This window comes from Dendrobates tinctorius, unplaced genomic scaffold, assembly GCF_039654945.1.
Source record: "Dendrobates tinctorius isolate UK_male_01 unplaced genomic scaffold, ASM3965494v1 ptg000250l, whole genome shotgun sequence".
NCBI classification, from domain to species: domain Eukaryota; kingdom Metazoa; phylum Chordata; class Amphibia; order Anura; family Dendrobatidae; genus Dendrobates; species Dendrobates tinctorius.
The window spans coordinates 35,890,770-35,907,626 of NW_027361917.1; the positions used below are offsets into that span (position 1 = coordinate 35,890,770).

A 16,857-nucleotide genomic window follows, 5' to 3' on the forward strand; every position below is an offset into this window, starting at 1 on the left:
CCATAAGGGATGGGGGCAGTGCTCTAGAATCACTACGTTGAGAAACACGTGATGGTGTCTCCGCAGTGTTGGATGTTGATCTCCATGAGGTCAATCATCCTCATTTTTCACAGTCTTCCACTAGGCATTGCTCCTACTAGCCAGTTTCCTACTCCACACTGATGAGGGGCAAATACCCCGAAACAGCTGTCTGTGGATGGATACCATGTTTTGGCATAGGTGATTTCCTTCATTGGAGACTGCCCTTCCCGTGGTTGTTCCTTCCCGGTGAAAGACCTGGCTAGTCATTGCTTGCGTTGAGAAACATGTGATGGTGTCTCCGCGGCTTCTGTTTTGCATGTTTTACAAGGTGTTTGGAGCGGAGCCGTGATTGTACGAGGTGTACCGGAGTGTAGCCGTGTATGTACGAGGTGGACAGAGCGGAGCCGTGTGTGTACGAGGTGTTCAGAGCGGAGCCACGTGTGTACGAGGTGTACGGTGTGGAGCCGTGTGTGTACGAGGTGTACCAGAGAGTAGCCATGTGTGTACGAGGTGTACGGTGCAGAGCCGTGTGTGTATGAGGTGTATGGTGCGGAGCCATGTGTGTACGAGGTGTACAGAGCAAAGTCATGTTTGTACGAGGTGTGCGGAGCGGAGTCGTGTGTGTACGAGGTGTAAAGTGTGGAGCCCGGAGCCATGTGTGCACGAGGTGTACGGTGCGGAGCCGTGTGTGTACAAAGCATATGGAGCGGAGCTGTGTGCATACGAGGTGTACGGAGCTGAGCCATGTGTTTATGGAGCGGAGCAGACCCGGGTGTGTACGGGGAGTACGGAGTGAAGCAGCGTGTGTACAAGGTGTACGGAGTGGAGCCGTGTGTGTACGAGGCATACAAAGCAGAGCTGTGCATGTACGAGGTGTATGGTGGGGAGCATTCATACCTCCCAACCTTCCCGGATCCAGTGAAACAGTCCCGATTTTGAGAGAGACTGCCCCAGCCGGGAGCTTACTTTTCCTGCGGACACACGGTGGAGCCCCAAGGAGCACTTTAAAACTCGCACGTGACGTTCTACTGGAAGTGATGTGCTGGAAGCTGACCAGAAATGAGGTAATTTCGGGAGGAGATTGTGACGGAACCATGGAGGCAATTCATGGAATGCTTCAGATCCATCACCGTGTCCTCCTCTGACAGCGCAGCCAGTGGGATCGCCTTGGAATCGGGGATGCCGGCCATGTGAGCGGATCATGATATGTCCTGCACCAGGAGGCTCAGGAGGGCACTACAATAGGAGCCGGGGCTGCCATGGTATCTTTATAGAATATTTCTTTCTCTCTCTGTTTCTTTCTCTCTCTCTGTTTCTTTCTCTCTCTCTGTTCTTTCTTTCTCTCTGTTCTTTCTCTCTAATCTTTTTTTCTCTCTCTCTATGTTCTTTCTTTCTCTCTTCTCTTTCTTTCCCCTCTTTCTTTCCCTCTGTTCTCTTTATTTCCCCTCTTTCTTTCTCTGTTCTTTCCCTCACTCTGTTCTTTCTTTCTCTCTGTTCTTTCTTTCCCATCTTTCTTTATCTCTCTGTTCTTTCTTTCTTTCCCCTCTTTCTTTCTCTCTCTGTTCTTTCCCCTCGTTCTCTCTCTCTTCTCCTTCTTTTTCTCTCTCTCTCACTTTTCTTTTTTCTGTCCACTTTCTTTCTCTCTGTTCTTTCTTTCTCCGTTCTTTCCCCTCTTTCTTTCTCTCTCCCCCTCTTTCTTTCTCTCTCTGTTCTTTTTTCCGTCCTCTCTTTCTTTCTCTCTGTTCTTTTTCTTTATTTCTTTTTTCTCTCTGTTCTTTCTTTCTTTCCCCTCTTTCTCTCTCTGTTCTTTCTTTCCCCTCTTTCTTTCTCTCTTTCTGTTCTTTCTTTCCCCTCTTTCTGTTCTTTCTTTCCCCTCTTTCTTTCTCTTTCCTCTCTGTTCTTTTCTTTCTCTCTCTAATCTTTCTTTCTCTGTTCTTTCTTTCTCTCTCTGTTCTTCCTTTCTTTCTCTGTTCTTTCTTTCCCCTCTTTCTTTCTCTCTGTTCTTTCTTTCTCTCTTTCTGGTCTCTCTCTCTCTGTTCTTTCTTTCTCTCTGTTCTTTCTTTCATATGTACACTACTAATCAATAGCCTCCTTCACATGAATGTGTTTTGCCACAGAGCGAGTGTCCGTGTGATCCACATGGAGACAAGTCCATTTTTGGCCGGCACCACGGATGTCACACGGCATGAATCGTGGTATGTGTTAAAAGGGGGCTCACTGAGACTCTTTCGCCCGGGGCCCTCAAAAACCTGGAGCCGGCCCTGCAACTGTCTCCTTAGATTTATTTGGTACATGTTCAGTGTGGTACACACCATGATTCAAAACAGTACAGTAACTACTTTTCACCCTTTATACAGCCAGACTGATTGATTACAACTGATTGCAGACACCTGTTATGCTAACTACAGTACACACCTTAGTTTAACACATACATATAGTCAAATTATTTTCATTTTTCTCTATGCCATGCAGAAAAAGAGTAATACAGAGGGTTCAGAATCTGCACTGCCCAAGTTTCAAAGGCACAGTCACACACAAGGTTAAAGCTTGAAAGCGGTTTATTCTGTCAACACCTTTCAAGGTTTCCAAACCTCTTCATCAGGACCAAAGCTCTCCAGCTTTATTATTTGAATCATTTTATCATTTTTGTTATGTTTCTGCTGGACCACAATTCAAAAACAATATCTGATGCTCATTAGTTGATATTTAGTAAATTTAAATTGAAAATTACTTTTGACTGTTTCAAGTTTTTGTAGTGACCATTGTGGGGTTTTCTTGACTTAAAAGGTACCAACAATTTTGCCTGTAGACACTGATAATCATTTAGAAAAGAAATCTAGGAAGTACAGAAGAAAAGTTTTTAATGTTTTAAGGAGACATGATTTTTTTAAAGTTTGGCTGAATTAGGTCACTAACACTATAAATTTTCATTCTTAATAGTAAATACACTGCTCTAAAAAGAATGGGAACACTCAAATCGCACATCGGATCTCGATGAACCTAAGGTTCTAGTTGAAAATCTTTACTGATATAAATAGTGTTATTTTTGTTGAGAACAAAATCATGTATCAATAAAATGAAAGTTAGCAACCAACCAATTGAAATCTGGATTCAATATAACCCCAAAAATCCAAGTAAAAAATTGAACTCACAGCCAAACAAAATTTTTGTTAATTTCATCATGGCACCCACATGCATTTATGAACCAAGGCACCACTATGTTCCTGAAAAAACTGTGGTGCTATTTGTCATTTTCAAATGAACGGGTACATAATGTCCCAAAGCCTCTCTGTCATGATCCATTTTTGGATTTGTGGCAGCTCTGGGTCTACTCACATTAAAACTTTTTTCCTTTCAGGTCAGCAGGGGTTTAATGCAGTTTTTCCCTGCTGGCGAGCTGGTGTTACTGCAGTGCTGCTGGGTCAGCTGTTGTTGCTGGTGACCATTCCAACATCCTTTAAAAGGTCACCTGATGCATCAGCTGACTGTTCGTGATACAGTTCCTCTTTGGAGACCAACCTTTGCAGAAGCAGCTCTCTGGTGTCAGCCAAGTCTGGTGTTTGGAGTCCTGTTGCTGTGCTATCTGTGGTGTGGAGTTAAGCAGCGGTGTGCACAAGCTAAGTGTTGTATTTTTGTTACCTTGTCTTTGGTGACTGTCACTTTCCCCCTGTGTGTTTTATCTGCAGAGGTGAAGCTAGTGCTCCTTGCCGGCCAGTGCACAATCCAGGGAAGATCTAGGTGACAATTAGGGAGGAGGTATCCTGATGTTGGCAGGGGGAAGGACCTGCATAGGGTGTTAAGTAAGAACAGGGACAGGCTCAGGGTGGAGATCAGGAGGTGACCGTCCATGATTCCCTATTGTCAGGGCTTTCCTTTCCCGTATTCTATCGGCGTTGTGTTGTGCCGTTTGGTGACCAAACAACTATTGGGTCGTGTCAAACTGGTCAGTCACTCCGTGACACACTCATTTGGATTCAGATCTGGGGAATATGAGAGTCTATCAATGGAATCAATGCATTTATCAACCAGGAACTGCCTACACACTCTCGTCACTTGAGGCCAGCATTTCCCTGTTGTAGGATGAACCCAAGACCCACTGTACTAGTGTAAGGTCTGATAATGGGTCTGGTACCCTACAGCAGTCAGGGAACTGTTGTCTATCCTGTTGAGGTTTGAGCGACTCTCCAAGCATATGTCTACCCAAACCATCACTTACCAACTACCAAACCACTTATGCTGGATGATGTTACAAGCAGCATACCCTTCACGAGGGCAAACTCCAGACTTTTTCACATTTCATGTGCTCAGTGTAAATTTTCACTCATCTGTGAAGAGAATTGCATGCCAGAGGCAGACATGTCAATTCTGTTTTTCTCTAGCGAATGCCAATTGAGCTACACAGTTTGGGGCGTTGAGTATGAGGTGCTGAATCCATACAGAGGGGCATGCCACTGAATACATTTGGTGCATCTTCTGAGGGGTGTGGACTGGAGTAGCCTTTCTGGCATACAAAAAGCTGTCACATGTGATGAACTGGGCAGGCACACCTGACCACACCCCACCCCATTTTTGCAAAGCTAATTCAACCCGGCGTGAAAATGGCAAAATTGTTAAATTTTAGAGCAACTCCGTATTGCGCAAAAAATTGTGACTTTTCAAAGCTTTTACGCTATTTTTCTAGTGTAAAAGATTTGATAAATCAGCCTCAATGTCTTCTCATTGCTATTTTAGGACCTCCAAACTAGAAATACAAAAATATTAATTCGTTAAAAGATTTCTTTTAGTATATATGATTCATTTAGTTTGTCCAAACTGTATGCAATTGGGTGACAACCCTGAATGAAGTGTGTGTTTTGTTGTAATTTTAAGGCAAATCAAAGTCTTTAGAAGATTGTGGAGATAAATTTCTATGGATCAAAAGAATGTCCAAATTGATCTGAAGAACAATGAACAGATCTCTGTCCTTTCAAGCAGGTCAATTGCCAAATGGAAAGGAAATGTCAATTATATTTGTAGGGTTTTTAGGTTTCGTTTTTCCAGTCCTTACATCCTAGTAAAGTATGGTTGATGTGGACCACATGCCCACCGTGCATTCCATATTTTATGAGGTGCCCTCAAGCCTAGAAAGAAACCCCTGAGGTCTTTTTCCTAAAGCAAGGATAATGACAGCAATTTAAGCTCACCAATGCTTTTCCTTTGAAGTAAACCACACGTTTTGTTAAACCTGTATGTAATATAGCAAATATTTAGGGGTTTTCATCTCTAATACTACAATCATAGCCAACATGTAACCCATATTACAATAAAGTGAGGTCATTGGGCTGGATTTGTAAGGAAATTAAATGTAATCAAGTCCCTGAAGCAGTGCCTTGAGACCATTTATTTTGTCAGGAAAAATATGCTAAAACCTATTTTATCTAAGAAACCTCATAGCCCAAATCCCAAAGGTTACTGCAATTTTGACACAAGCGCCTCTTAACCCTAAATATACAATACTTTTGTTCTCCTGAGTCAACCACACACACTTAAGCTGCTGTTATACTAAGCGACACACCAGCGATCCCGACAATGATATGACCTGGTAAGGATCGCTAGTACATCGCTAAATGGTCGCTAGCAAACTGTCAAACAGACAGATCTACTCAACGATTCGGTATAACAATCTCAGCGGTCGTTGGGACCTCGTCACACAGCAGCTATTCTGACGACTTCCGCCTGCATCTCTGAGTTGCCAACGAGGTTACTCGTTGGCGTCAAACACAGCAATGCATGCTGGCCAGCGGGACACCAGCGATCAAAAAATGGCCCCGGACATTCGAGCACGATCAGCGATATCCAGCAGAGGGCCAGTCGCCGCTATGTGTCACACGTAGCGAGATCGCTTGCGAGGTCGCTGTTGCGTCGCAAAATCTGTGACGTTTCAGCGATCTCGCTATGTGAGTCGGGGCCTTTAGTCCTTGTTTTAGGGTCTAGTTAACTTTCTAATATGGCTTGTACCATTACTTCATTTATGGATTAATTATTTAGGATTTTTAGGTGCATTATGCATAAGTGTAAGAATGATTAATAAAAATACAAATAAAGCACAGCTGAATACGTCGTGTAAAAAAGATTTCTATTTTCTATACAGAAACACAAAAAAAATGATGTGATGCCTTCATCTATGCGGCACGTACAAAAGAATGTTGACACGTTATATTTTAGAATATATGTTACAGTATGTAGGCTGGTATTTAAAAGAAAAAAAAAATAATTCCATTCTGCTTTTTCTGCACACCCTGCTCCATCAAGTGAACTCAAAGCATGATGCATGCGCAGGCCTTTGGGGTATTTTACATGTACATCTGGTTAAGATGACAATCATATAACATGTACAGTAAAACAAAAACATATGGGTTACTTTCCTGCTCCTCAATCTAATTACATAGCAAGCAGCAAATCTACTTTGTCAGGCACAATCTGGCAACATATGGCAAGAAAGCCTACAAAGCATAGACTTATCAGTGTCATTTATTAGTCTATTGTGGTATAAGGTCTGGAGATTACGCTTGTGATGTAAATCATTATAACGCTGGATTGTGATTTCCATCAGTTTTATGGAACTTGCATTTTAAAGAGGACCTCTCATGTGTTCCAAAAAAACTGAATTCATTGCCTTGTTAAAATCATTGAGCTTCCCTGATTATGCCAGTGTTTTCCTTTTTGTCCTGTGATACTTCATTGCACAGACATTCACATTTGTTGCTTTTGGAGCGCAGTATGTGAAATTTCTGCTCACAGTCCAACCAGACGTTTCTTCAGAGTCTTCTCTGGTCACATGTGCTTTCACGCCTGCTTCCCAGTCGCTGTCAATCACAGCTCAGCAGCTGGTCTGTGAGTCTGAGACGCTGCTGAGATGTGTTTGGCAGCATCTGGGAGGGAGGTGTGATAGTACAAGACGACTGAGAAGACTCTGAATAAACGTCCATTTTTCCTGCAAAACAGAAATCTCACATACTGTGCTCCAAAAGCAATAAATGTGAATATGTCTGCAATAGAGTGATGCAGCACAAACGGAAAAAAACAGCAGAATCAGGGGAGCTCATACCTACATGCAATTTAACTCAAATTTTTTGAGCAAGTGACAGGTCCTCTTTGAATAATAAACTTAGTTTTGTGTTTTAGTACACACATTTTCCTGCTGGTCATCCTAACAAGCTGTGACATAGCATGAAGTAAAGCAAAACGCAAATCAAAGGCTATATGGAAAATGTTAGACCCCCACCTATTAGATATTAACACCATATCCTAGCATTCTGACATAACCGCAAAATGTTACATCCAATCAGGATGATTGATCATCCTAGGTCGGTTTATTTGCTCAAGATAAGAGGTCTTCGCTTGTCCTAAACCACCCATATCGTATAAAATATTATTTTTGAAAATATCTGTGCTGTCTGCACTGTCCATCTCCATCATAGCCTTTTTCTCAAATAGGGCATCCATGTTGTGTCACTAACAACGCACTGGGGACAGTTTAAATGCTTGAAATGACATGACAGGCTCCCTTTAAACATTTGAAAATGTTTGAAATACAGTTAGGTCCATATATATTTGGACAGAGACAACATTTTTCTAATTTTGGTTCTAGACATTACCACAATGAATTTAAACAAAACAATTCAGATGCAGTTGAAGTTCAGACTTTCAGCTTTCATTTGAGGGTATCCACATTAAAATTGGATGAAGAGTTTAGGAGTTTCAGCTCCTTAGCATGTGTCACCCTGTTTTTAAAGGGACCAAAAGTAATTGGACAGATTAAATAATTGTAAATGTTCATTTCTAGTATTTGGTTGAAAACCCTTTGTTGGCACTGACTGCCTGAAGTCTTGAACTCATGGACATCACCAGACGCTGTGTTTCCTTCTTTTTGATGCTCTGCCAGGCCTTCACTGCGGTGGTTTTCAGTTGCTGTTTGTTTTGGGCCTTTCTGTCTGAAGTTTAGTCTTTAACAAGTGAAATGCATGCTCAATTGGGTTGAGATCAGGTGACTGACTTGGCCATTCAAGAATATTCCACTTCTTTGCTTTAATAAAATCCTGGCTTGCTTTGGCTTTATGTTTTGGGTCATTGTCCATCTGTAGTATGAAACGATAACCAATCAGTTTGGCTGCATTTGCCTGGATCTGACCACACAGTATGGCTCTGAATACCTCAGAATTCATTCGGCTGCTTCTGTCCTGTGTCACATCATCAATAAACACTAGTGACCCAGTGCCACTGGCAGCCATGCATTCCCAAGCCATCACACTGCCTCTGCCGTGTTTTACAGATGATGTGGTATGCTTTGGATCATGAGCTGTACCATGCCTTTGCAATACTTTTCTCTTTCCATCATTCTGGTAGAGGTTGATCTTGGTTTCATCTGTCCAAAGAATGTTCTTCCAGAACTGTGCTGGCTTTTTTTAGATGTTTTTTAGCAAAGTCCAGTCTAGCCTTTTGATTCTTGATGCTTATGAGTGGCTTGCACCGTGCAGTGAACCCTCTGTATTTACTTTCATGCAGTCTTCTCTTTATGGTAGATTTGGATATTGATACACCTACCTCCTGGAGAGTGTTGTTCGCTTGGTTGGCTGTTGTGAAGGGGTTTCTCTTCACCATGGAGATTATTCTGTGATCATCCACCACTGTTGTCTTCCGGGGGCGCCCAGCTCTTTTTGCATTGATGAGTTCACCAGTACTTTCTTTCTTTCTCAGGATGTACCAAACTGTAGATTTTGCCACTCCTAATGTTGTAGCAATTTCTCGGATGGGTTTTTTCTGTTTTTGCAGCTTAAGGATGGCTTGTTTCACCTGCATGGAGAGCTCCTTTGACCGCCTGTTTCCTTCACAGCAAAACCTTCCAAATGCAAGCACCACACCTCAAATCAACTCCAGGCCTTTTATCTGCTTGAGAATTACATAACTAAGGGATTGCCCACACCTGTCCATGAAATAGCCTTGGAGTCAATTGTCCAATTACTTTTGGTCCCTTTAAAAACAGGGTGGCACATGTTAAGGAGCTGAAACTCCTAAACCCTTCATCCAATTTTAATGTGCATACCCTCAAATGAAAGCTGAAAGTCTGAACTTCAACTGCATATGAATTGTTTTGTTTAAAATTCAGTGCTGTAATGTCTAGAACCAAAATTAGAAAAATATTGCCTCTGTCCAAATATATATGGACCTAACTGTATAAAGGCCATAAAATGCCTATAACATAAACCTCGGAAAAGGAATTATAATCTCTTCCTGAAAAATAAAACAAGTGGCAATTTAATTTGATATTTACAGTATATTTCTGCTGGTCCATGGTGCATTACAACAAATCACCAACATTTATGTCCAGTTTACAGCAGTCAGTTATGAAAACATTTTATGTGACTAATAACAAATTGCAATAATAAAACATATGGAGAATGAAAAAATTCACATGAAATTTTCTTTCAATTTGTCCTCACATTAATTGCCAGATCAATGAGATGTAAGTCCCAGATGCGCGGTAAGATTTTCTGTTATCATATACCTCACTTTTTAGACCTACATAATAATCTGAATAGGACCTCAACTTGCAACCATGGCAAAGAAATCACCCGTTAAGTCTCCTATGGATCTTCAAAATGGTGGGGGCTTAGTGTGTAGCCTTGGTAGTATTTTAGTTACCCTTGCTTGCAGAAAAAAATTGTTTTTTTGTGCTTTTCTGGAATTTTTAAGTTTTTTCCCCCCAGTCACCAAACTTTCAAATATGAGTTCAGTAACCAAGTGCTTTAAAGTGAATATATCAGCAGGTTTTTGTCATGTAATCTGAGAGCAGCATAATGTAGGTACATAGACCCTGATTAAGAAATACGTCTCTTCCTAAGTTGTGTGTTTCTGAATCAGTGTTTTATCAACAGGAGATTATCACTACAAGACTAGGTGTTTCATGCCTATTAGTCAACTGATCTGTGTAACCCTGCCCCCACCACAGTGTGCACAGAAAGCTGCCAATCAGTGGTGATAGTGATGTTACAAATGGATCAGCATTCAGAGAACTGCTAGATCTTCAGCAGAAAAAACTGTGATTCTATCAAAATGACAGCATGTAGACCAGCAAGTGACATATCGTCGGAATTAGGATCTCACACTCTATTAAATGCTGCTCTCAGAATGCATAGCAAAAACCTGGTGATGGATCTATGCTTCAAGAAAACGAGAAGTGAGACAAGCAGAATAGGCAGAGCTGGGCGGGAAAAAGAGTTCAGTGACAGGCTTCAGATCTAACATAGTCCTTCAGCATCATTTTCCTATTCAATCAAAAGCCAATTTTCAAAGTAAAGAAGGAAAGGACTGTTTAGCTAAAGGTATGGCCAGACTTGTCTGTGCAATAGTTACATGTGCATATAGTTTGTTGGGAGAATTCCTGCTGACAAATTCCCTTTAATATTAACTTACCATGAGCAAGGTAGATTGCCCCTCTAATTATTTCCTTGAATGTTGGAATGTCACTTTCCCAGCCACTTTTCTGAGTATCGCATTTATGAGCCTTTGTCAGGAACTGTAAAGCCTTATAAAGGAAAGAGATTGGAAGACATTAAGATGACACCATGGCATATTACATCTTTTAAGAAGCCATCATCTATAATGAAGAAACCAATTATTTTCCATAAAAGCAGCTGCCCACAGTTTAATACAAACCATCCTGCACATTCCAGAACTACAAGTGTATTACTTGGCCAGCAATACATTTACAAGGCAAACATGTAATACCACAATTCCCCTATAGGCGCTGCTGCAGAGAAAATGTGCAGCTAAGAGCGACTCAGACCTGCAGTGATCGATTGATCTCAAATCAAAATCTCAAAACAGACAACCATTTTAATAAAAAGAAGTCTGTGGTGAAACAATAAACAAGAAGCAGGGCTATTTCTGACTTTAGACACAGACAAGTGTTTCAATAGGCTGTTCCCTAAATGACCACAAAGGCTCACAGAAAGAAGTGCACATGGCAAGCTATGTTCCAGCCCACCGATCAGCTTTTTTGGAAATTCAACAGGACTGATAAACAGAGGAGGGAAATGACACACAACTCAGCCCCACAAAGTTTTTGGATAGACCTAACTGAAAAACATACTGCAAGTCTGTGTTACATCTAGAAAAATATCCCTTACAACAGGCACACATCGTGATCACAGTATAGCATGGGATAGATCAGATCTGATTCTGTTCTTATACCATGTTTGTACTTTTAATGGCATTCAGCTTTTTTTTACATCGCACAGCCTATGAAAAATATATGAAGACTGGAGCACAGTTACTGTAAAACGAAATTGCATCCTACAGCTGTGCGACAGATGTTTAAATGTATATGTTTAACAGAGACAGATTTATAAGTGGGCTTCTGAAAAAAAAATAGTCTAGACGGCAAGATATGATCCATGTTACTAAACAATTGCAGCTAATCAGAACAATTCTAGGTTCAGAATATGGATCATTCAAAAAATCAGAACATCCAATGGCATTAAAGGAACTGAGGAAATGCACGTCATAAGGCAGGTTATCCAGACGTGCACTAACCATTGGCTTAAGCCTCAATTATGCTCACAATTCTGCAGTGTGGACATACAAGAAGAAATGCTTACCGGTGGTGAGCCCTCGAAATAGGGATTTTGCTAGATAGAGAAAAGAAAATCCCAATTTAATGTAAATATATAGTATACACGTAACACAGAACGTTACCTTTTCATTCTCTTCATCTTTTTCACTTTCCCCATTCCCGTACAGTTTGGCATAGGCTTTCCAAATCTCAGCATCGCTAGAGTCCCGTGCTGTTACTCTTCCAAACAGCTCCTGTAGCTTAGTCTTCAGGTTACCGGTGGACTCTCCTTTACGATCCTCTATTCCTTCCACCACTGCTCTGACCAAAACCTTCAGGACCTACAGAAAATGAAAGATTCACAGCGTTAGTCTCAGACATATCAATGATGTTCTCTCTAGGTGACCTAAAGGAGAATTACATATTTTAGAATTTACTATGAGAACATTTAAAATGTTGACGGATGCTTGCGCTGACACCGATGCACCCTGAGCCTGCACAACAGCGTGAGTTTCTATGGAACTTGACTGGGGCTGCTTATCCACCATCTGGACTATCCTGCGTGGCAACCTTTCACCAATATGTTAAATCTATAAAGAAATTACATACTGTATATCACTAATCACAGAACCAGTCCCAGCGCCTGCAGCTGGAGTCCCAGAGATCAGCATTTAGGACTGAATTTTACAGACAATATATCAATTTGGAGTACTAGCTGTTAGAAAACCTTTACAATGGCAGCAATGCAATAATTATAGGCTCAATGAGTAATTACACTAATAAAATAGCTCTAGTTTTGAGCAGGAGTAATAAAATACATCAAATAGTGATCAATAATTCATGGGACATTTAAATAAAAACTGACCGGCATCAATCAATACTTTGAGGAATATTTCATGTGTTAATGAGCCTGCATAGCACCACGCATTCTGCTTCTTACAACCCTGCCTGAAATCTGATCCTAAAGTTTATGGGTTGTAGCTAATTAAAAATAATTTCATGAAATCACAAGTATTTAAAGCGGTGGTCCCTTTTCAGACAATATTCTGCCCAGACTACAGTTTTTGAAAAAAAAATAAACTGTACTCACTTTTCCAGTATCCACTGTCGTCACATTAATAGCAGGGCAGCCCATCAGCGAGTTCATTAGCTGTGCCAGTGTAGGAGAGACAGCCTTCAGAACCACAAAATGTATGGATCAGCTACTATGCTATAAATGTGATGTCAGTGCCACAGCCTATGCCCCACACCAGGAGCAGTGGAGAAGATGAGTACAGCGGGGTTTGATGGCTTTTTGTGACGTCCGTCTAGTGCGAGTCTGGGCTGCAAGTAAGACAGCACACCGAGCAACGCCGAGACCCTTTACTCCTATACAGGGATCTGGAATTACAGCAGAGCCCAGGAGGTAGCTGTCTATATAAGAGCAGCGGATCAGAGCAATACGGTCGCCAGAAAGGAGTTAATAAACGGGACGGAAAGCTTAGTCAGGAGTCCAAGTCAAAACCAGGCGGGCGGCAGAGGTACAAAATCAGCAGGCTGAAGCAGAGTCAAAATCCAAGCCAAGGTCAGAGTCACCGGAAGAGCAGCAGAGGTACAAAATCGACAGGCTGAAGAGGGTCAGAAATCCAGGCTGAGGTCAGAGTCACCGGAAGAGCAGCAGAGGTACAAAATCGACAGGCTGAAGAGGGGTCAGAAATCCAGGCAAAGGTCAGAGTCAAGAATAGCAAATTAAACACTAGCACACTGGGGAAACCAAGACTATATCTTGCGGCCTGCAGGACAGGCTCCAAAGAATTTGAAAGATAAGGCTATCCCTCATAGGCTCACAGTCTGATGACCTCATCTGAACCGCCCCCAGAACCAGGCCAGATGGCGATGCACCAACCCCATCACCTCAGACAGAGGAGCAGAGCTGGCGCCCACCAGATGCCTGCGCAGGAGCCCCTTCTCTGTCACCATCACCCACAGGAGAACCATGGCGATGCCCAACGACAGAGGCATGCGTCAAAGGAGCGGACCCACATGAGTACATAGCCCTCCTATTGCCGGCACCACCAGTCGAAGGAGTCCGGCGCCTCCCAGTGGCCGAGGCCGGAACACCAGCCCATGATTCCGACGGTGACGTGACACTTTTAAATTGTAATAAGGAAAAAAAATTGTCCGAAAGGGGATAATCCCTTTAACTAAAGTACAACAAATATGACAAAAGGGCATGAGAGCCCCACTAGTGACCCAGCCTTTCTCTAATGGGTGTTTAAAACTTATATTACGGTACCTATTATTAATTGAAAAGTTAGGTTAAATATAGAAAAAATTCACTTGAAGAAAAAAAGGGCTTTGTGTCATCAATTGCCAAGACCAGTAACATTTTTATTTTTCCATTAATGAAGCTGTATGAACTTTTGATTTTTTTTGTGCCCGAAGGAGACATTTTATTGATATCAATTTTGGTTACTAAACCAATTTTGGGTATTGCTTATTGAATTTTTTTACGGTGCTGTGATAATATAAAACCCACAATTCTGTCATTTTGATATTCTTTTGCTCTTTATAGTGTATTTCATATGTAACGATATTTTGATAGACAGGACAAACAATTATATTTTGATAGACAGGACAAACATAAGTTAGGCGATACCAACTATGTTTATTTTTTAATTTCTTTATTTTCAATGGGGGAAAAACAGGGTGATTCAAATTTTAGCATTTTAAAGTCCTGATGCCCTTTGTTCCAGAAAATTAAGTATTTCACCAAGAAAATTATTGCAATGAAATGTGTTTTGTAACACGTTTATCTGCTTTGTGTGTATTGGAACACCACAAAAGAAACAAGGCAAATTGGACATAATTTCACACAAAAACCCCAAAATTGACTGGATAAAATTGTTGGCACCTTCAATTAAGATTTGGTTGCACACCATTTGGAATAAATAACTGCAAATAATCGCTTCCTAGAACTATCAAAAAGATTCTTACACCTCTCAACTGGAATTTTTGACCACTCGTCTTTATAAAGGCTCCAGGTCTCACATATTTGAAGGGTGCCTTCTCCCAACAGCAGTTTTTTTAGTAACCGGAATTTTTATTCAATTTTATAAAATTTTACAATCACAACTGGGCTTACAACTTAGATGATCAGAAAAAATGGAGTCCAACAGCAATTTTAAGATCTCGCCAAAGGTGTTCAATAGGATTTATATCCAGACTCATCTCTGGCCACTTCAGAATTTTCCAGCGCTTTGTTTCCATCTATTTCTGTGTGCTACTTGAAGTATGTTAGTGATCATTGTCCTGCTGGAAGATCCATGACCTAGGATGCAAACCCAGCTTACTGACACTGGGCACTACATTGCGACCCATAATCCATTGGTAATCTCCAGATTTCATGATGTCTTGCACACAGTCAAGCCACCCAGTGCCAGAGGCAGTAAAACAACGCTAAAACATCTTTGAACCTCCACTATTTTACTGTAGGCACTGTGTTCTTCTCTTTGTAGGCCTCATTCCATTTTCGGTAAACAGTAGAAAGATGTGTTTTGCCATAAAGCTCTATCTTGGTCTCATCTGTTCACAAGACACTTTTCCAGGAGAATTTTGACTTGCGTACATTTTGGCAAGCTGCAGTCAAGCTTTTTTATGTCTCTGTGTCAGCAGTGGGGTCCTCCTATCTCTCCTTCCACCGGATTACATTTCTTTCAATTGTCAATAGATAATTCACACGGACACTGATGCACACTGAGCCTGCCGGAAAGCTTGAATTTCTTTGGAACTTGAATGGGTCTGCTTCTTCACCATCTGGACTATCTTGCGTTGCAACTAGTGAAGAGTAAAGCTTGGATAACGTGCTAAATTATGACCAACGTGACTTTTTTCTCAGTTTTTTTGTGTTGTTCCAATACACACAAATGAAATACCGGTAACCATGTCTATCTTATCACAAAACATGTGTAATTGCAGTAATTTTGTGGGAGAAATACTGTATTTTTACGGATTGTAAGAAACACTGTTTTTCTCCAAATTTGAGAGGAAAATGGGGTGCTTCTTATAATCCGAAATGAGCTTACTGGGGGCAGTCAGAGGTTGAGCGAGGTCACAGTTGGAAGGGTCGCTACTTCAGGAAGCCTACGGCAGCAGGAGTGGCGCGATTCTGCGGTTCATGGGTTGTCAGAAAGTGTTGGCCCCGGTGACCAGAGACTATTTTCTCAAAGAGATCCCTGAGGTGGGCTTAGGGAAAATGACCGGCAGAGGCAGAATCATGAGCAAAGTCCTCACTACTAGACTACACTAAATAGTTCAGATATCACTTGACAAATTCTTTCCTGTCTTCAGCAGCTTTTAAAGTACCACGCCAGTGATTTTTTTTAATTGCAGCACTTGAGTGGTGCTTCTAATCTAAGACCCCTGCACCTACTCTCATACTTACCAACCACTGTCTTCATCATCTATCAGTGGCGCTCCTGTCCATCTACAGCAGTATGTGACCTGCTGGACCAATACAGTGTTTGCTGGATGAGCCAGGGGTCACTTTTCAATGCAAGTCTAAGACAGCCTTGTTCTGGCTCATACAATTGCATTGAGCGCTTGTGACTTTTACTTATGACTTCCAGCAGAAGTTAATGGGTGAAGACAGGAGATAAGTTTAAAGCCATGAGCACATATGTTCAGTATTTGGTGAGCTTTTTTTACCTCAGTATTTGTAAGCCAAAATCGAGAGTAGGTAAAAAATACAGAAATGGTGACGTTTCTAGTACACTTTTTCTCTTAGCAATTTTGAGTAGTATTTTTAGCCCAAGAGGAGGACATAATTTGCAGTAAACTCAAATCTATACTTCAAATATGAGTGTATATCTACATACATATATCATACCTGGGCAAAGTGTGGCCTGCAGGCCACATCCAGGACCCATGGGCTTTACCATACGGCCACCCTCCTCCGCCTGACATTAAAGGTTACCAACTGTCCAGAAACTGCAGGACAGTCCATGAAAATATTAATAATAATAATATTGCACTTTTGTGCTTGGTCTTAAAGGAAAGGTGCCACAATTTTTATTTTTGCATTAAAATTATTGCTTATATAGTCAATTATTTTTAATACAAAATTAAATGTACTAGTTTAGCCATTTTTTATTTATTAAAGGGGATATCCCCTTTAATAAAGTGCTTAAGCACTAACAGGCAGGTGGTAGTTGCTACCTGGTGCTATTCTTTGCCAGCACAGATTGGTTACTAACTGCTCCTGC

General features: G+C 41.3%; 1 protein-coding gene across 2 annotated transcripts in view; it reads right to left on the reverse strand.

The window, feature by feature from the left end:
• TTC27 (tetratricopeptide repeat domain 27) overlaps positions 1-16,857 on the reverse strand; it is a 635,517-nt gene that overhangs the window by 41,530 nt on the left and 577,130 nt on the right. For both annotated transcript variants that reach the window (XM_073557610.1, XM_073557609.1), the window contains 2 exons: positions 11,758-11,955; positions 10,474-10,585 (listed from right to left, as the gene is read on the reverse strand). In XM_073557610.1, the coding sequence (XP_073413711.1) occupies positions 10,474-10,585; positions 11,758-11,955 (310 nt within the window). The remainder of the gene's footprint in view (positions 1-10,473; positions 10,586-11,757; positions 11,956-16,857) is intronic.